The 20,816-nt window shown below is 39.8% G+C and overlaps 1 protein-coding gene across 1 annotated transcript in view; it reads right to left on the reverse strand.

The window, feature by feature from the left end:
- Positions 1-20,816, reverse strand: part of LOC133655989 (arf-GAP with coiled-coil, ANK repeat and PH domain-containing protein 3-like) — a 151,453-nt gene that overhangs the window by 46,273 nt on the left and 84,364 nt on the right. Inside the window, exons 5-9 of the mRNA XM_062056701.1 lie at positions 12,087-12,145; positions 11,760-11,943; positions 11,530-11,574; positions 11,351-11,446; positions 9,704-9,778 (exon numbers count right to left, since the gene is read on the reverse strand). Of these exons, the coding sequence (XP_061912685.1) occupies positions 9,704-9,778; positions 11,351-11,446; positions 11,530-11,574; positions 11,760-11,943; positions 12,087-12,145 (459 nt within the window). The remainder of the gene's footprint in view (positions 1-9,703; positions 9,779-11,350; positions 11,447-11,529; positions 11,575-11,759; positions 11,944-12,086; positions 12,146-20,816) is intronic.

Genomic DNA, 20,816 nt, shown 5'->3' on the forward strand with positions numbered 1-20,816 from the left:
TCAACGACATCTATGTCTGTACTGTGGTATGGCAGACCATCATATACGCAATTGCCCCTTTCGGCCAAAAGATCGGGCTCACCAGTCAAGGGGATCCTGGTGAGCCATACCACAACCCCCACACCTTTTTCCAGGAGAGACCCAAGTATTCTGTTCCCTGCGACCTTGACTTGGCAGGATAAGACGCTATCGGTGGAGGCCTATGTGGACTCCGGGGCCGACGAGAGCTTCTTCGACTTAAGGTATGCCAATGAAAAGGGTATTCCCTTAATTTCACTAGAGACTTTTGTTCCTGCCCAGGCCTTAGATGGTCATCCTCTAGGGCCAATTAAACATCGCACTAAAACTTTATTTCTCACACTTTCTGGTAACCACACAGAGACCATCAGCTTCTGGGTTCTGGATGCTACGGTAGCGCCCCTTGTCCTCGGCCGATCCTGGCTGAGTCTTCATGACCCCCACATTTCCTGGTCGACCGGCAAAATACTGGCCTGGAGCAACCATTGTCATGCTAACTGTCTCCGTTCTGCTGTGGTACACCCTGAAGGACCTAGATCGATTTCTCCCCCGATTGACCTCTCCCGTGTCCCGGAGATTTATCATGACTTGGCCGCAGTCTTTAGTAAGGACCAAGCCTTATCTCTTCCACCCCACAGACCATACGACTGCGCTATTGATCTTGTTCCCAACGCAGTCCTTCCATCCAGTCGACTATACAACCTTTCCCTTCCTGAGAAGAAAGCCATGAGGGACTACATCTCAGAGTCCCTGGCCTCTGGTATAATCACACCATCCAAGTCACCTGTGGCCGCTGGTTTTTTTTTTGTCAGTAAGAAGGACGGATCCCTCCGGCCATGTATCGATTACCGGCAACTCAACTGCATCACCATAAAGAATAAATATCATTTACCCCTACTCAATTCATCTTTCGAACCTCTCACTCCGGCCACCATCTTCACAAAACTAGATCTGCGCAACGCTTATTATCTGGTACGCATCAGAAAAGGAGACGAATGGAAAACTGCATTTAATACTCACCTGAGCCATTTCGAATATAGGGTAATGCCCTTTGGACTGACCAATGCCCCCGCAGTTTTCCAAGCCCTTGTTAACGACATCCTCAGGGACATGATTGACCGGTTTGTAGTCGTTTATCTGGATGATATACTAATCTTCTCCAAAGATCCACTGGAACATCAACAGCATGTCCGCCTCGTCCTGCAACGCTTACTGGAGAATCGTCTCTTCATCAAAGCTGAGAAATGTGAGTTTCATTCCTCTTCTGTTGATTTCCTTGGTTTTGTCATTGAAAAGGGTCATATCAAGGCTGACCCCAAGAAGGTGAAGGCAGTGGTTGAATGGCCTCAACCCACGACACGAACTGAGCTGCGACGTTTCCTGGGATTTGCTGGATTCTACAGACGCTTCATAAAAGACTTCAGTAAGTTGGCCGCTCCTCTTCATGCACTGACTTCAACCAACATACCTTTTCAGTGGGACCGAGAAGCGGGAATGGCTTTTTGGTGCCTCAAGAGGAGTTTCGTTTCTGCACCCATCCTCGTGTATCCGGACCCAGACTGCCCATTTATCGTGGAGGTGGACGCTTCTGATTCCGGTATTGGGGCAGTCCTCTCCCAACGCTACAAGCAGGACAACAAGGTCCATCCTTGTGCTTTCTTTTCGAGACGTTTATCCTTTGCAGAACGAAATTATGACGCTGGCAATCGGGAGTTGCTCGCTGTCCACGAGGCCTTGAGAGAGTGGAGACATTGGCTAGAAGAAGCCAAACATCAGTTTCAGGTCCTCACGGACCACCGTAATCTTCTGCATGTCCGGTCGGCCAAAAGACTTAATGACCGACAGGCCTGATGGTCCCAATTCTTTAGTCATTTTGACTATATACTTTCTTTCAGACCGGGCTCTCGTAACACCAAGGCTGATGCCCTCTCCCGTCAGTTCTCGGAGGAGACCACTTCTAACACCCAGGAGGAAACTATCCTTCCTTCCTCCAGAATTATCGGCATGGTCACATGGGAAGTGGAAGGTCTGGTCAAAGACGCCCTGAAGGTTAGTCCGGGACCTGGGGGGGGTCCTCCAAACAGACTCTTTGTTCCTCGTGAGCTACGACCTCGGGTTCTGGACTGGGGGCATTCAAGTGTCTTCTCCTGCCATCCGGGATTTCAGCGTACCCGTTCCTTCATCCGCCGGCGGTTCTGGTGGCCATCCATATCTAATGATACACGTGAGTTTATCGCTGCATGTTGTACTTGTGCTCGTAATAAACCGTCCCACAGACCGCCGGCAGGACTGCTGTGTCCCCTTCCCATCCCCAGTCGCCCTTGGTCACACATCTCTCTGGATTTCATCACTGGCTTTCCCCTTTCCCAAGGTAACACCACTATACTCACCATCATTGACCGGTTTTCCAAGGCCGCACATTTTGTTCCTTTACCCAAACTTCCATCTTCCCCCGAGACCGCTGATCTGCTCACTACCCACATAGTCAAGCAACATGGCATTCCTGTGGACATTGTCTCAGACCGTGGTCCTCAGTTCACATCCCGTGTGTGGCAGACTTTTTGCAAAGGAATTGGGGCCACGGTCAGTCTTACCTCTGGTTATCATCCTCAGAGCAACGGCCAAGCAGAAAGAGCTAACCAGAGTGTGGAAACCATGCTGCGTTGTATATCCACCAGACAACCTTCTTCGTGGAGCAAGTTTCTGCCCTGGGTTGAGTTTGCCTACAATTCTTTGAAGAGCTCAGCTACCGGGTTGTCATCATTCGAGTGTTCACTGGGGTACCAGCCACCTATGTTTCCTCAACAGGAGATTGAAGCAGGTGTTTCCTCATCCCGCAAACACATCAAGAGATGCCGTCAAGTCTGGAAAGCCGCTCGGGCCTCTCTACTAAAGTCATCCGAGAGGATGTGCCGCAGTGCAAATAGAAGACGCATTCCGGCCCCTTTGTACTCTCCGGGTCAACAAGTTCTTTTACTGGCTAAGGATCTACATTTACAGGTATCATCCCGTAAACTCGCTCCCCGTTTTGTCGGACCTTATACTATAGAGGCCATAATCAACCCGGTTGCAGTAAAATTATCCTTACCCCCTTCAGTCAAGCGACACCCTGTGGTCCATGTTTCCCAAATTAAGCCTATTGCTAGCTCTCCACTTTCTTCCTCTGACCCCACCCCTCCTCCCAGAATTTTGGACAACGGTGACCCAGTTTGGACTGTTAAAGAAATCCTCGGGGTCCGCAGGCAAGGTAGGGGGTTAGTTTATTTAGTCGATTGGGAGGGTTATGGGCCTGAGGATAGGTCTTGAATTCCTGCTTCCTACCTTGCCGATCCTTCACTACTGGAGGAATTCTATCGAGCCAATCCAGGAGCTCTTCGGCGCTCATCGGGGGCCTCGCATAAGGGGGGGGGGGGGGGCACTGTTACAGCACATGCGCAGTCTGCCTTTCCCTCTTCTGCAGGAGCACTCAGCGGCTCCACTGTGAGCGCTTCTGGACACGCCTCCACACACGCTGCGCAGACCGCGCCCACATGCCGCCGCAGCCGGCGGCAATCTTCAATCAGCACAGCTGGCAGTGATTACGGACAACAGGATAAAGAGTCTCGCCGCTGACTAATCGACGTCGGAACGTAGCTCTGTTTGCAGTAAGCGTCACGTCTCTGACTTCCCACCAGTATTATCTCTTGTTGATTGTTTCCTTGTGTCCTAGTCTGATCACCTTCGTCTCCCTTTTGTTCCCCAGTCTCGTGCCTCAGTGCCAACTTCCTTTTCCCCTGGACCCGGATTGCTCTCCTGATATCGACACCCTGCTTGGACCTTGGACGCTCTCTCTCCTGCATCACAAACCCCTTTTTGGACACTGGACTTGCTCTCTCCTGCACCACGACCTCGTTTGGACATCGGACTTCCCTGCCTCTCCCTCTGGATTTGGACGCCCTCATTACACACACTTGACAACACCCCTTAAGGTATCTTCATATGTTAATCCCAGCACATAGCTCACATTCAAACACATAGTAGCATACACACCCTATGTATTCATCAATCACTCAATAAATATTTATTGAGTTGACTTCTGCTGTTGTGCTATCTCCTTCCACCCGTCTATAGACTTAACAAGTATATATATATAATGTAGTAACAGACACCTTCATAACAATATGTAATATGTACAATATAAACACTGCAAGTATATATATGTATATATATATATATATATATATATATATATATATATATATATATATATATATATATATATATATATATATATATATATATATATATATATATATATATATATATATATATATATATATATATATATATAATGTAGTAACAGACACCTTCATAACAAGATGTAATATGTACAATATACACACTGCAAGTATATATATAATGTAGTAACAGACACCTTCATAACAAGATGTAATATGTACAATATTTACCGTATTTTGATCATTTTTATCATTAGCTGGACTTCTTTCCTCTGCGCATTTATTTCTGTTTCCATAGCAACATACGTCCGACTTCTGGTAACAAATGTGTGTTCTACTTCTGGAAACCAACGCGAGTAAATTCTAATCATGGCAGACTTGGTAACAGACAACCAGTGTTGGGTTGGTTACTAAAAACCAGTAACTAGTTACAGTTACTAGTTACTTTATTTCAAAAGTAACTCAGTTACTAACTCAGTTACTTACCCCAAAAAGTAATGCGTTACTGTGAAAACTAACTATTTAGTTACTTCTTTTTTCCCCCTTTTTTTAAAGGCTCTCATTAATGCCCTTTTAGCCTTCATTTCAGTGCTGTTATTGCACTGGAGAATAATACAATCTGTTGATCAACTTGACATCCATTTGCATCACTGAACTCTGCTAAGCAATGTGGTCTACATACAACACACAAAGACAAAGATATGTTTCAAAGGGCCAATTTATTTCAGGCCAGAACAAATTGACAAAACTATTTTAAATAGCTGCAACATAATGGCATTTTAACTTTAACTTTAAGTATATAGGATCTTTGATCCAAGACAGAACTTACATTTAACTAAAATGTTATTTTCTTTGTGCTCGACAAAAGAAAAGTATTGAGAATGTCTCCATGTTAAAAAAAACTTGACTTCTGGCTTCGCCATGATGTCTTGTTAGTTGTTTTGAGAGTAGCGTGTGTGGCCCTTTAAGATATGACAGCATGTGAGGTGAGTGACGTCAGTGAGTGAGTGGGCGAGAGAAGTGAGGGACCGGCGACAGTGAGGGCGTGCAGGTGCTCTAGCTTGGTGGATGGCTGCGTCCAATAAAGTCACAAAGTTGCAACAAACCGCCAGCCTCGTCATTCACCCTCAGCTGTAAAGACCCACTGCCGGGTAAAGTGAAGGTTGTTAGCCCCAAAGTACATAGGCCCTGGAGGAACGTCTCCCCTGCGCCCCTCAACTACGGTATGGGAGCCCCCCGCCCCCACCCACAGAAAGCACGCCTTTTCTTTTCCACCGCAGCGCTCCAATAAAACACACTCAGATCTTCTGTTTCTAGCTGATACTACATAAAAAATAACGTAAAATAATGCAGTAACGCATCATGTAGTAACAGTAACTGAGTTACTGAATATAAAAAATAACGCGTTAGATTAATAGTTATCGCCGAAACTAACGGCGTTGCGCTTTAGTCCCAACACTGCAGACAACAAAGATGACTATTTATGGACAAATGAGGATTTACAACCTTATCTTTTTGAAGTTGAATTTACGGAAAATGAACTGCTGCTTTTAGAAGCGAGCACAAAGGAAGAGTGAAACGTTGGAGTGGATGATGTCACTGATGCATGAACACATATTTACATCCTGTTTCCAGCCTGACTAAAACATGACTTAACTAAGAGTTACTTGATATGATGATGTCACTGATGGATGAACACATATTTACATCCTGTTTCCACCCTGACTAAAACATGACTTAACTAAGAGTTACTTGATATGATGTCACTGATGCATGAACACATATTTACATCCTGTTTCCACCCTGACTAAAACATGACTTAACTAAGAGTTACTTGATATGATGATGTCACTGATGCATGAACACATATTTACATCCTGTTTCCAGCCTGACTAAAACTTGACTTAACTAAGAGTTACCTGATATGATGATGTCACTGATGCATGAACACATATTTACATAGTTTCCACTCTGACTAAAACACGACTTAACTAAGAGTTACTTGATATGATGTCACTCATGCATGAACACATATTTACATCATGTTTCCACCCTGACTAAAACATGACATAACTAAGAGTTACTTGATATGATGATGTCACTGATGCATGAACACATATTTACATCCTGTTTCCAGCATGACTAAAACATGACTTAACTAAGAGTTACTTGATATGATGTCACTGATGCATGAACACATATTTACATAGTTTCCACCCTGACTAAAACATGACTTAACTAAGAGTTACTTGATATAATGATGTCACTCATGCATGAACACATATTTACATCCTGTTTCCACCCTAACTAAAACATGACTTAACTAAGAGTTACTTGATATGATGATGTCACTGATGCATGAACACATATTTACATACTGTTTCCACCCAGACTAAAACATAACTTAACTAAGAGTTACTTGATATGATGATGTCACTGATGCATGAACACATATTTACATCCTGTTTCCAGCATGACTAAAACATGACTTAACTACGAGTTACTTGATATGATGTCACTGATGCATGTCACTGATGCATGAACACATATTTACATCCTGTTTCCAGCATGACTAAAACATGACTTAACTACGAGTTACTTGATATGATGTCACTGATGCATGAACACATATTTACATAGTTTCCACCCTGACTAAAACATGACTTAACTAAGAGTTACTTAATATGATGATGTCACTCATGCATGAACACATATTTACATACTGTTTCCACCCTGACTAAAACATGACTTAACTAAGAGTTACTTGATATGATGATGTCACTCATGCATGAACACATATTTACATACTGTTTCCACCCAGACTAAAACATGACTTAACTAAGAGTTACTTGATATGATGATGTCACTTGATGCATGAACACATATTTACATCCTGTTTCCAGCCTGACTAAAACATGACATAACTAAGAGTTACTTGATATGATGTCACTGATGCATGAACACATATTTACATCCTGTTTCCAGCCTGACTAAAACATGACTTAACTAAGAGTTACTTGATATGATGATGTCACTGATGCATGAACACATATTTACATCCTGTTTCCAGCCTGACTAAAACATGACTTAACTAAGAGTTACCAGATATGATGATGTCACTGATGCATGAACACATATTTACATAGTTTCCACCCTGACTAAAACATGACTTAACTAAGAGTTACTTGATATGATGATGTCACTGATGCATGAACACATATTTACATCCTGTTTCCAGCCTGACTAAAACATGACTTAACCAAGAGTTACTTGATATGATGATGTCACTGATGCATGAACACATATTTACATAGTTTCCACTCTGCCTAAAACATGACTTAACTAAGAGTTACTTGATATGATGATGTCACTCATGCATGAACACATATTTACGTCATGTTTCCACCCTGACTAAAACATGACATAACTAAGAGTTACTTGATATGATGATGTCACTGATGCATGAACACATATTTACGACCTGTTTCCAGCATGACTAAAACATGACTTAACTAAGAGTTACTTGATATGATGTCACTGATGCATGAACACATATTTACATAGTTTCCACCCTGACTAAAACATGACTTAACTAAGAGTTACTTGATATAATGATGTCACTCATGCATGAACACATATTTACATCCTGTTTCCACCCTAACTAAAACATGACTTAACTAAGAGTTACTTGATATGATGATGTCACTGATGCATGAACACATATTTACATACTGTTTCCACCCAGACTAAAACATAACTTAACTAAGAGTTACTTGATATGATGATGTCACTGATGCATGAACACATATTTACATCCTGTTTCCAGCATGACTAAAACATGACTTAACTACGAGTTACTTGATATGATGTCACTGATGCATGAACACATATTTACATCCTGTTTCCAGCATGACTAAAACATGACTTAACTACGAGTTACTTGATATGATGTCACTGATGCATGAACACATATTTACATAGTTTCCACCCTGACTAAAACATGACTTAACTAAGAGTTACTTAATATGATGATGTCACTCATGCATGAACACATATTTACATACTGTTTCCACCCTGACTAAAACATGACTTAACTAAGAGTTACTTAATATGATGATGTCACTCATGCATGAACACATATTTACATACTGTTTCCACCCTGACTAAAACATGACTTAACTAAGAGTTACTTGATATGATGATGTCACTCATGCATGAACACATATTTACATCCTGTTTCCAGCCTGACTAAAACATGACTTAACTAAGAGTTACTTGATATGATGATGTCACTTGATGCATGAACACATATTTACATCCTGTTTCCAGCCTGACTAAAACATGACATAACTAAGAGTTACTTGATATGATGATGTCACTGATGCATGAACACATATTTACATCCTGTTTCCAGCCTGACTAAAACATGACTTAACTAAGAGTTACCAGATATGATGATGTCACTGATGCATGAACACATATTTACATAGTTTCCACCCTGACTAAATCATGACTTAACTAAGAGTTACTTGATATGATGATGTCACGGATGCATGAACACATATTTACATAGTTTCCACCCTGACTAAAACATGACTTAACTAAGAGTTACTTGATAAGATGATGTCACTCATGCATGAACACATATTTACATCCTGTTTCCAGCCTGACTAAAACATGACTTAACTAAGAGTTACTTGATATGATGATGTCACTGATGCATGACACATATGTACATAATGTCTCCACCCTGACTAAAACATGACTTAACTAAGAGTTACTTGATATGATGATGTCACTGATGCATGAACACATATTTACATCCTGTTTCCACCCTGACTAAAACATGACTTAACTAAAAGTTACTTGATATGATGATGTCACTCATGCATGAACACATATTTACATCCTGTTTCCACCCTGACTAAAACATGACTTAACTAAGAGTTAATTGATATGATGATATCACTGATGCATGAACACATATTTACATCCTGTTTCCACCCTGACTAAAACATGACTTAACTAAAAGTTACTTGATATGATGATGTCACTCATGCATGAACACATATTTACATCCTGTTTCTACCCTGACTAAAACATGACTTAACTAAGAGTTACTTGATATGACAAACATAAAATAAATGTTTCATTCAAGAAAAAAAGAACAAATACTATAATTATAGTCGGGGCGTTTATTGACCTACAATTTGGGGAGTTAATCGCAGGCTGACTTGAATTGAAGACAAGCTGTTAACTAAGAAGATTAAAAGTGGTAAATGTTAAGCTTTCATGCAACTCTGACAAAGTCAACAGATACAAATCCTATGTCCACTGTAGAGGACGCTAGTTCTCTGGATTATAAGAAATATATTGAAGGGAGAAGTGGATATGTGGCCCCCAGAAGTGTTCAGTTGGATATATACATGGAGTTGTCTCTTCAGTGTATTTGTGTTATGTTGTCTCACCCTCTGCTGGATGAGAGCATGTTTGTGCTCCAACTCTCTCTTCTCAATGGCCGAGTCGATGACCAGCTGGTCCAGCTACACAAACACAAACACAGCAATAAGCAAAGCACATTCAAACCTTTGTGCCACCGCAGGGCCCAAAACAGGCATCACACCTGATCCTTGTGCGTGTGATAGTTCAGTTTGTGTCATTGCAGTGTGTTTTCATTACAATTGTGTTTTCATTGCAATTGGACGTAAGAATAATAAAGTATACACACTTTCTCCTGAGATGTCTTTTGCTCCCATTGATTCATATTATAAGGATCCTGTTTTTCTATTCATGGTACATTACTAGGCTTTTTACATGACAATAACATTCATATCATTATTGCCCATTGAAAAACAAGAAAATTGTTTTGCTGTAATTGCATCCTGTAACCACCAGAGGGGGCCTTAAAACCACGATGGGAATTCTTACAGCTTTGCTGAGCATAAATAAATTCAACTGCCAATAAACCGCTGAAATGCAATACAAATGCCACATACATACGTACATACATACATACATACATACATACATACATACATACAAACATACATACATACATACATACATACATACATACATACATACATACATACATACATACATATATATATATAAATATATATATACATATATCATACACTTGTAAAGAACATAATGTCATGGCTGTCTTGAGTTTCCAATCATTTCTACAAGCCTTTTTTTTGGTGATAGAGTGATTGGAGCACATACTTGTTGGTCACAAAAAACATTCATGAAGTTTGCTTCTTTTATGAATTTATTATGGGTCTACTGAAAATGTGAGCAAATCTGCTGGGTCAAAAGTATACATAGAGCAACATACATGATCAATGTTGGTGCTGGGTCAATGGAGGAAGTGTGTATAGTCAATCTAAAGCTTGACATAACACACAAATGTTCCAACATCTGGAGGGAGCAGCAGGGAAAGGACTGCTCTAACTTCATTCTATGCTTGCATGATGCTATTTTTGATTTTAAGCTTGCATGATGCTATTTTTGATTTTAAGCTTGCATGATGCTATTTTTGATTTTAAGCTTGCATGATGCTATTTTTGATTCTATGCTTGCATGATGCTATTTTTGATTCCAAGCTTGCATGATGCTATTTTTGATTTTAAGCTTGCATGATGCTATTTTTGATTTTAAGCTTGCATGATGCTATTTTTGATTTTAAGCTTGCATGATGCTATTTTTGATTTTAAGCTTGCATGATGCTATTTTTGATTCTATGCTTGCATGATGCTATTTTTGATTCCAAGCTTGCATGATGCTATTTTTGATTTTAAGCTTGCATGATGCTATTTTTGATTCTATGCTTACATGATGCTATTGTTGATTTCAAGCTTGCATGATGCTATTTTTGATTTCAAGCTTGCATGATGCTTTTTTTTATTTCAAGCTTGCATGATGCTATTTTTGATTCTATGCTTGCATGATGATATTTTTGATTGTATGCTAGCATAGTGCTATTTTTGATTCTATGCTTGCATGATGATATTTTTGATTCTATGCTTGCATGATGCTATTTTTGATATCAAGCTTGCATGATGCTATTTTTGATTTCAAGCTTGCATGATGCTATGTCCAACATGGCTCACCTGTGCAGCCAGCTTCTTCATGTAGGGGTCGATCTCATCCAGGATGTGGAAGCCTTGCTGGAAAAGCGTGTACTGGGCCCGCATGAAGGACAGCATCTGCACAGGTTGAGAAGCCACCATAAACATGGACAAATGTATGAAAAATGTGAAATTAAGGGATATAAATGAGTTTTTCTCACCGCATCAAGGATTTCAAACTTCTTCTTGGCCTGAAGCACATTGATCTGCCATGGAAGGAAGACATTACATCTGGAATTGTGCATCTGATTCATCACTCAACTGCCTCCTGTCTCTATTGAGTTCTATCTCATGGAGTTCATGGTTTGAGATTGAGGGGGTGTGGAGCATCAGCGCCACCTAGTGGACACCACTGGTGCGTCACCACCAGAGTCTGCATGTGAGTGTGTACCTGGAGAACATAGTCCAAGGCAAGGTGTCTGAAGGCTTTACGGCTCAAGACGAGGGCTTGTGTGGCCTCTTCTGCCTCGTGAACCTTGTTCCTGGGAGCCTGGGCGTTCTTCACCTGAGCCAGCTCCATGTCCTCTCGCACCCGGTCAAACTGCTTCTTGGTGTCTTTAAACTTGCGCACATCCCTGGTGGAGGACACTGCATCTTTAAATAGCACATAATTTCATGACCCCCGCCACCCCAAAAGGGACAAGCGGTAGAAAATGGGTGGATCGCTGCATGACAGGCAAGTGTTTTTTAACAGAAAAGAATGGACTAAGTCACTTACTCTTTGATGAAGGCATGCAGCTGCTGCTTGATGGACCTCTGAGCTTGGTCAAACAAAATCTGTGGAAGGAGACAGAAGGAAACATATTTTAGTGCATGACACAAGACAATTTTAGTGCATGACACAAGACAATACATCAAAGCAAAGCAGTACAAGATGTAGTTGCAGTTTCTGAGCACAAGAGGGCAATATAGACCCGTAGAGTTTCTGTTGCAGATCAACATCACGTGGCTTGAGGGGCGGGGACAGGGAGGAAGATGAGGACACTCAGTAGGTTTCCATGCACTAAATTAGTCGGAATTCTAAAATAATTTGGCTCAAAATAAGATTTTTAAAACACATGGGAAAAAAACGTAATCTGATCGTGTTTATGACTATTAAAACATGGAATCCACACACCTGGATTTTATGTTGGGAAACCACTTTTCTCTGGCATGTGGCGTTATCAGTGTACCAACCTCCATAGAGCAGTGGTTCTCAACCTTTTTTCAGTGATGTACCCCCTGTGAATTTTTTTTTAATTCAAGTACCCCCTAATCAGAGCAAAGCATTTTTGGTTGAAAAAAAGAGATAAAGAAGTAAAATACAGCACTATGTCATCAGTTTCTAAATTAATTAAATTGTATAACAGTGCAAAATATTGCTCATTTGTTGTGGTCTTTCTTTAACTATTTGGAAAAAAAGATATACAAATAACTAAAAACTTGTTGAAAAATAAAAAAGTGATTCATTTATAAATAAAGATTTCTACACATAGAAGTAATCATCAACTTAAAGTGCCCTCTTTGGGGATTGTAATAGAGATCCATCTGGATTCATGAACTTAATTCTAAACATTTCTTCACAAAAAAAGAAATCTTTAACATCAATATTTATGGAACATGTCCACAAAAAATCCAGCTGTCAACACTCAATATTGCATTGTTGCATTTCTTTTCACAGTTCTTTTTGACAGACATTTTAGTGAGGGTCAAACCATCATGGCATGGGGGAAACTCTGGGTTTATGGTAATGAATGGAATAGCCTACTTGATTTGATGTTCAGTTTATGAACTTACATTCATATTTTGTTGAAGTATTATTCAATACATATATTTATAAAGGATTTTTGAATTGTTGCTATTTTTAGAATATTTAAAAAAAATCTCACGTACCCCTTGGCATACCTTCAAGTACCCCCAGAGGTACGCGTACCCCCATTTGAGAACCACTGCCATAGAGGACCACTTTTTACTATATTATTAAATATATACTACTATTACTAATATATATAATATATAATATATAACATACATACATACATAAATAAATATATACATTTATATACATGTTATTGTTGCTGTTTGTTTGTCCCCCCCATTGTCCCAACAATTTCCCCCCGTTTTCTTTTTTTCTTCTTTCTGCACCAAACACTCACTTTATGTCAGGAAGTGGTGGTGACAAACCTCAAGATGCAGAGATGGCAGGCTTGGTGCAGGAAAACATGGTTTTAATGTCCAAAAAATGCAGGTAAAACACGAACCAGGAGGCAGGAATCAGGAACCAGGGAATAGCTCACAGCATATAAGAAACAGGGAGAACTGGAGACAGCAAACAATACTCCAGCCCTGACTGGAGGGCGAGGCAGGTCTAAATACAAACCCTGTTTCCATATGAGTTGGGAAATTGTGTTATATGTAAATATAAGCGGAATACAATGATTTGCAAATCATTTTCAACCCATATTCAGTTGAATATGCTACAAAGACAACATATTTGATGTTCAAACTGATAAAAAATTTTTTTTTTTTTTTTGCAAATAATAATTAACTTTAGAATTTGATGCCAGCAACACGTGACAAAGAAGTTGGGAAAGGTGGCAATAAATACTGATAAAGTTGAGGAATGCTCATCAAACACTTATTTGGAACATCCCACAGGTGAACAGGCAAATTGGGAAGAGGTGGGTGCCATGATTGGGTATAAAAGTAGATTCCATGAAATGCTCAGTCATTCACAAACAAGGATGGGGCGAGGGTCACCACTTTGTCAACAAATGCGTGAGCAAATTGTTGAACAGTTTAAGAAAAATCTTTCTCAACCAGCTATTGCAAGGAATTTAGGGATTTCACCATCTACGGTCCGTAATATCATCAAAGGGTTCAGAGAATCTGGAGAAATCACTGCACGTAAGCAGCTAAGCCCGTGACCTTCGATCCCTCAGGCTGTACTGCATCAACAAGCGACATCAGTGTGTAAAGGATATCACCACATGGGCTCAGGAACACTTCAGAAACCCACTGTCAGTAACTACAGTTGGTCGCTACATCTGTAAGTGCAAGTTAAAACTCTCCTATGCAAGGCGAAAACCGTTTATCAACAACACCCAGAAACGCAGTCGGCTTTGCTGGGCCTGAGCTCATCTAAGATGGACTGATACAAGGTGGAAAAGTGTTCTGTGGTCTGACGAGTCCATATTTCAAATTGTTTTTGGAAACTGTGGACGTTGTGTCCTCCGAACCAAAGAGGAAAAGAACCATCCGGAATGTTATAGGCACAAAGTTGAAAAGCCAGCATCTGTGATGGTATGAGGGTGTATTAGTGCCCAAGACATGGGTAACTTACACATCTGTGAAGGCGCCATTAATGCTGAAAGGTACATACAGGTTTTGGAGCAACATATGTTGCCATCCAAGCAACGTTACCATGGACGCCCCTGCTTATTCCAGCAAGACAATGCCAAGCCACGTGTTACATCAACGTGGTTTCACAGTAAAAGAGTGCGGGTACTAGACTGGCCTGCCTGTACTCCAGACCTGTCTCCCATTGAAAATGTGTGGCGCCTTATGAAGCCTAAAATACCACAACGGAGACCCCCGGACTGTTGAACAACTTAAGCTGTACATCAAGCAAGAATGGGAAATAATTCCACCTGAGAAGCTTAAAAAATGTGTCTCCTCAGTTCCCAAACGTTTACTGAGTGTTGTTAAAAGGAAAGGCCATGTAACACAGCGGTGAACATGCCCTTCCCATACTACTTTGGCACGTGTTGCAGCGATGAAATTCTAAGTTAATTATTATTTGCAAAAAAAAAAAAAAGTTTATGAGTTTGAACATCAAATATCTTGTCTTTGTAGTGCATTCAACTGAATATGGGTTGAAAAGGATTTGCAAATCATTGTATTCCGTTTATATTTACATCTAACACAATTTCCCAACTCATATGGAAACGGGGTTTGTAGCAGCCAGCTGATTGACACCAGGTGTGGCCAGGTGCCAATCAGCCGCAGCTGAGGAGAAACAGCGCTAAGGGAGGCAAGCAGGAAACTGAACAAAAATAAGAGCGCTGACAGGAAATAAAACACAAACAGAGGGAAAACTAAAACACAAACAAACTGTCAGTGACAAGCCTGACACTTTATCCAAATATGTAATACAATCAAACACAAATAAGGCAACAAGAAAAGTATCCCACACTTCAGATATCTACATCAACCATAATGATTTACCTGAGCCACTGGATAGGACATATTTATTAAAAATAAATAACATTAAAAAAAATTTAAAAAATTATATATATATATATATATATATATATATATATATATATATATATATATATATATATATATATATATATATATAAATATATATATATATATATATATATATATATATATATATATATATATATATATATATATATATATATATATATATATATATATATATATATATATATATATATATATATATATGCACTATATTGCCAAAAGCATTTGACTCACATATGAACTTGAAGTGCCATCCCATTCCTAATCCATAGGGTTCAATATGACCTTTTGCAGCTATTACAGCTTTAACTCTTCTGGGAAGGCTGTCCACAAAGTTGCAGAGTGTGTTTATGGCAATTTTCCACCATTCTTCCAAAAGAGCATTGGTGAGGTCACACACTGATGTTGGTGGAGAAGGCCTGGCTCTCAGTCCCCGTTCTAATTCATCCCAAAGGTGTTCTATCGGGTTCAGGTCAGGACTCTGTGCAGGCCAGTCAAGTTCATCCACACCAGACTCCGTCATCCATGTCTTTATGGACCTTGCTTTGTGCACTGGTGCACAGTCATGTTGGAAGAGGAAGGGGCCCGCTCCAAACTGTTCCCACAAGGTTGGGAGCATGGAATTGTCCAAAATGTTTTCTTATCCTGGAGCATTCAACGTTCCTTTCACTGGAACTAAGGGGCCAAGCCCAACTCCTGAAAAACAACCCCACACCATAATTCCTCTTCCACCAAATTTCACACTCAGCACAATGCAGTCCGAAATGTAGCGTTCTCCTGGCAACCTCCAAACCCAGACTGGTTCATCAGATTGCCAGATGGAAAAGCGTGATTCATCACTCCAGAGAAGGCGTCTTCACTGCTCTAGAGTCCAGTGGCGACGTGCTTTACACCACTGCATCCCACGCTTTGCATTGGACTTGGTGATGTATGGCTTAGATGCAGCTGCTCGGCCATGGAAACCCATTCCATGAAGCTCTCTGCGTACTGTACGTGGGCTAATCGGAAGGTCACGTGAAGTTTGGAGCTCTGTAGCAACTGACTGTGCAGAAAGTCTTTGCACTATGCGCTTCAGCATGCGCTGACCCCTCTCTGTCAGTTTACGTGACCTACCACTTGGTGGCTGAGTTGCTGTTGTTCCCAAACTCTTCACTTTTCTTATAATAAAGTTGACTTTGGAATATTTAGGAGCGAGGAAATTTCACGACTGGATTTGTTGCACAGGTGGCATCCTATGACAGTTCCACGCTGGAAATCACTGAGAGCGGCCCATTCTTTCACAAATGTTCGTAGAAACAGTCTCCATGCCTAAGTGCTTGATTTTATACACCGGGCCAAGTGATTAGGACACCTGATTCTCATCATTTGGATGGCTGGACGCAATACTTTTGGCAATATAGTGTATGTATGTACATATATCTGTGTGTGTGTGTATAAATTGTCTATTCTCACTACATGGAGATATATATATATATATATATATATATATATATATATATATATATATATATATATATATATATATATATATATATATATATATATATATATATATATATATATATATATGTATATGTGTATATATATATATATATATATATATATATATATATATATATATATATATATATATATATATATATATATATATATATATATATGTATATGTGTATATATATATATATATAAATATATATATATATATATATATATAAATATACATATATATATATATATATATATATATATATATATATATATATATATATATATATATATATATATATATATATATATATATATATATATATATGTGTGTGGGGAAAAAAATCACAAGACTATTTCATCTCTACAGGCCTGTTTCATGAGGGATTTTCGTCAATCCTCAGGAGAAATCTCCTGAGGATTGAGGAAAACCCCTCATGAAACAGGCCTGTAGAGATGAAATAGTCTTGTGATTTTTTTTCCCACACATACATATTACGCTCTACCGCGGTATCGAGCACTATTTTTTTGGATAATCTAATTAAGACACACATATATATATATATATATATATATATATATATATATATATATATATATATATATATATATATATATATATATATATATATATATATATATATATATATATATATATATATATATATATATATATATATATATATATATGTGTGGGGAAAAAAATCACAATCCTCAGGAGAAATCTCCTGAGGATTGAGGAAAACCCCTCATGAAACAGGCCTGTAGAGATGAAATAGTCTTGTGATTTTTTTCCCCACACATACATATATACACATACATATATATATATATATATATATATATATATATATATATATATATATATATATATATATATATATATATATATATATATATATATATATATATATATATATATATATATATATATATATATATATATATATATATATATATATATCCATGTAGTGAGAATAGACAATACATAGCAGTCCAATGGACAGAACAACAGCACTACAACACATTACAACTGCAATGACACAGTCAATCACTCTCCATTTATATAAACACAGTCCTAATTAACAGCAGTGCCTATGTAGACAAAGATGAGGAACACCTGTTTAAAACACCTAAACCTGCTGACTTGACAAGGTAAGCAAGCTATCGTCTGGTGACATATGGAGATCATTGCAGTTGAAGGACTATTCAAACATGTGCTGAGCTGAGAAGGTTTGGTACTTTCCACTGTGGTGACACTCCCAGCCCTCTCCAAAATAGTCATCCCTGCTGGGCGTGACATCATCTAGTCCCTCCCTGCTCCTGCATACATCATCTAGTCCCTTCCTGCTCCTGCATACATTATCTAGTCCCTCCCTGCTCCTGCATACATCATCTAGTCCCTCCCTGACATTCACACACCCATTTACACTCACATTCACACAGACATTTACACTCACATTTACACACACATTTGCACACACGTTTACACTCACATTTACACTCACATTTACACTCACATTCACACAACCATTCACATACCCGTTCACACACACACTCACACACACATTCACACACATTCACACACTGATGGCGGGAGCTGGCGTGCAAGGCCCTTACCACAAACCATCAAAATAAGCTCTGCTTTTTCCTACTCCTTTTCGGACATGCCGTCATGAGAAACCGCAAGAATGTGATGTGTCATATTGTAATTGTATGCATGTTGGAAATAAACTAACACCATAATTATTGTTATTATTGATCGTAACTTCTTATTATTGCTGTGTCACAGTTATTATAAAGAGGATGCGTAAAGTGTGTGTACTTTTAGTACACCCTCTTCATTTCTCATGAAAGTTCATCCTTTATTCGTTTACTGTATGCATATATTACTTATTTTTTACTTATGATGTTACACAAACATTGCCTGATCTACTGTCACTGAGTAAGTCGTGTACATTGTGTGTACATTGTGTGTGCATTGTGTGTACATTGTGTTTACATTGTGTCTACATTGTGTGTGCATTGTGTGTGCATTGTGTGTGCATTGTGTGTACATTGTGTGTACATTGTGTGTGCATTGTGTGTACATTGTGTGTACCTTGTGTCTACATTGTGTGTGCATTGTGTGTGCATTGTGTGTACATGGTGTGTACATTGTGTAATAGCCTGCACACCAAAGAGTGAATGTGCTAACATGCCAAAAGACCAAATGTGTAAGGAATGCCAGAAAGCTTAGCTGTGTTAAGTAAAGCTCACTCCCTGATGCCTTAAGAGCCGTGCAGGTCAGCGGGTGGGGAGCCTGCGTGACAGTTACCCAAACTGGGTTCCATAATGGTCCCCGGGGCCGACATAAAAGGTGAAAGAAAACCTTATTCTTGGCTTTTTGTCACACCGTGGTGAGGGAAGTCCTGTTTTGGGGTTGTCTGGCACATTTCCTGTTTTATTTTGAAAGTTCTAATCCTCCTCTCGTTTCAGGCCACTTGCCCTTCCTCCTGTGTCACTGGTCTGATGTCTCTCCTGATTGCCTGATTGTGTCCACCTGTGTCACCCTCCCTCATGTGTATATAGTCCTCGTCTTCCCCTGTCTTGTTGCCAGAGTATATCGTCTCGCTACGTACCTCCAGCCTTGTCCACAGCCTTGTTCATAGCCATCAACCAAGTTTGTTAAGTATTGTCTCGCTTTGTTTATTGATTCCTTTGTTCCCTCTGAGAGAGTGATTTTCTTTTGCTAAAGTTTTTGGTCAAGTCTTTTGTATCAATTTTCATAGTGCCTTGTCTTCCTTTTTTTTTCCCCCTCCTTCTGGAGCGCTTTTAGTTTTCAGGCCTCGCAAATACTTTATACATACTTTCTGTTTATAGCGTCTCAACCTTTTAGCATGAGATAATTTCCTTTTTGTAGATCATTATAGATTGTTGTTTTTTTTTGTGTATTCGACTCATATAACTTTTTGGCTATTGCCGGTTCCTCCTTATGGAGTGATTTTCTGTTTATTGCCTTATGTCCTATGCTAATACCCTATAAGTGCTTGAATATATCTTAGATAGATTTTGTAGCCACTTTCTTTAATCACTCTGTCCTAGAGATAACAAGGAATTGTTTAAATAAAGGTCTGAGTCAATTGTCACTCCTCTGCATCTGAGTCCTCATTTACGCCAAGTCATAACAGTATACTCTGGCCAGTATGGACTCAGCAGAGGCTAAACAACTGACGGAAATCCTGCACACCCAGGAATCACGGCTCGCCCGACAGGAGGAGTTTCAGACGGCGATGGCAGCAAACATGGGTCACCTGTCCTCCCAGCTACAAGGACTACTCGAGCAGTTTGCTCGACCGACTCCGGCGTCCCAGCCCCCCACGCCACCCGCTGCTCCCACCCTGTCTTCACCTCCTCCCGGAGCCGGATGCAAGCTGGCTCCTCCGGCGCCATACGCTGGCGCTCCCGGTTTGTGCAAGACCTTTTTGATTGACTGTGCTATTCATTATGAACTGATGCCCCATGCATTTCCCACTGACCGCTCCAAGATTGCTTTCATGATTTCCCATCTTACGGATAGAGCCAAAGCGTGGGCTTCTGCCGAATGGGGGCGGAACTCGTCACTCTGCCACTCATTTAAAGACTTTCAAGCTGCTCTAACAAGAACTTTTGACCCGGTGTCCTCCAGCAGAGAAAAGGCACAAGAGCTAAGCAGCATAAAGCAGGGCAGCGG

The sequence above is a fragment of the Entelurus aequoreus genome, linkage group LG01, assembly GCF_033978785.1.
Source record: "Entelurus aequoreus isolate RoL-2023_Sb linkage group LG01, RoL_Eaeq_v1.1, whole genome shotgun sequence".
Lineage (NCBI taxonomy): Eukaryota > Metazoa > Chordata > Actinopteri > Syngnathiformes > Syngnathidae > Entelurus > Entelurus aequoreus.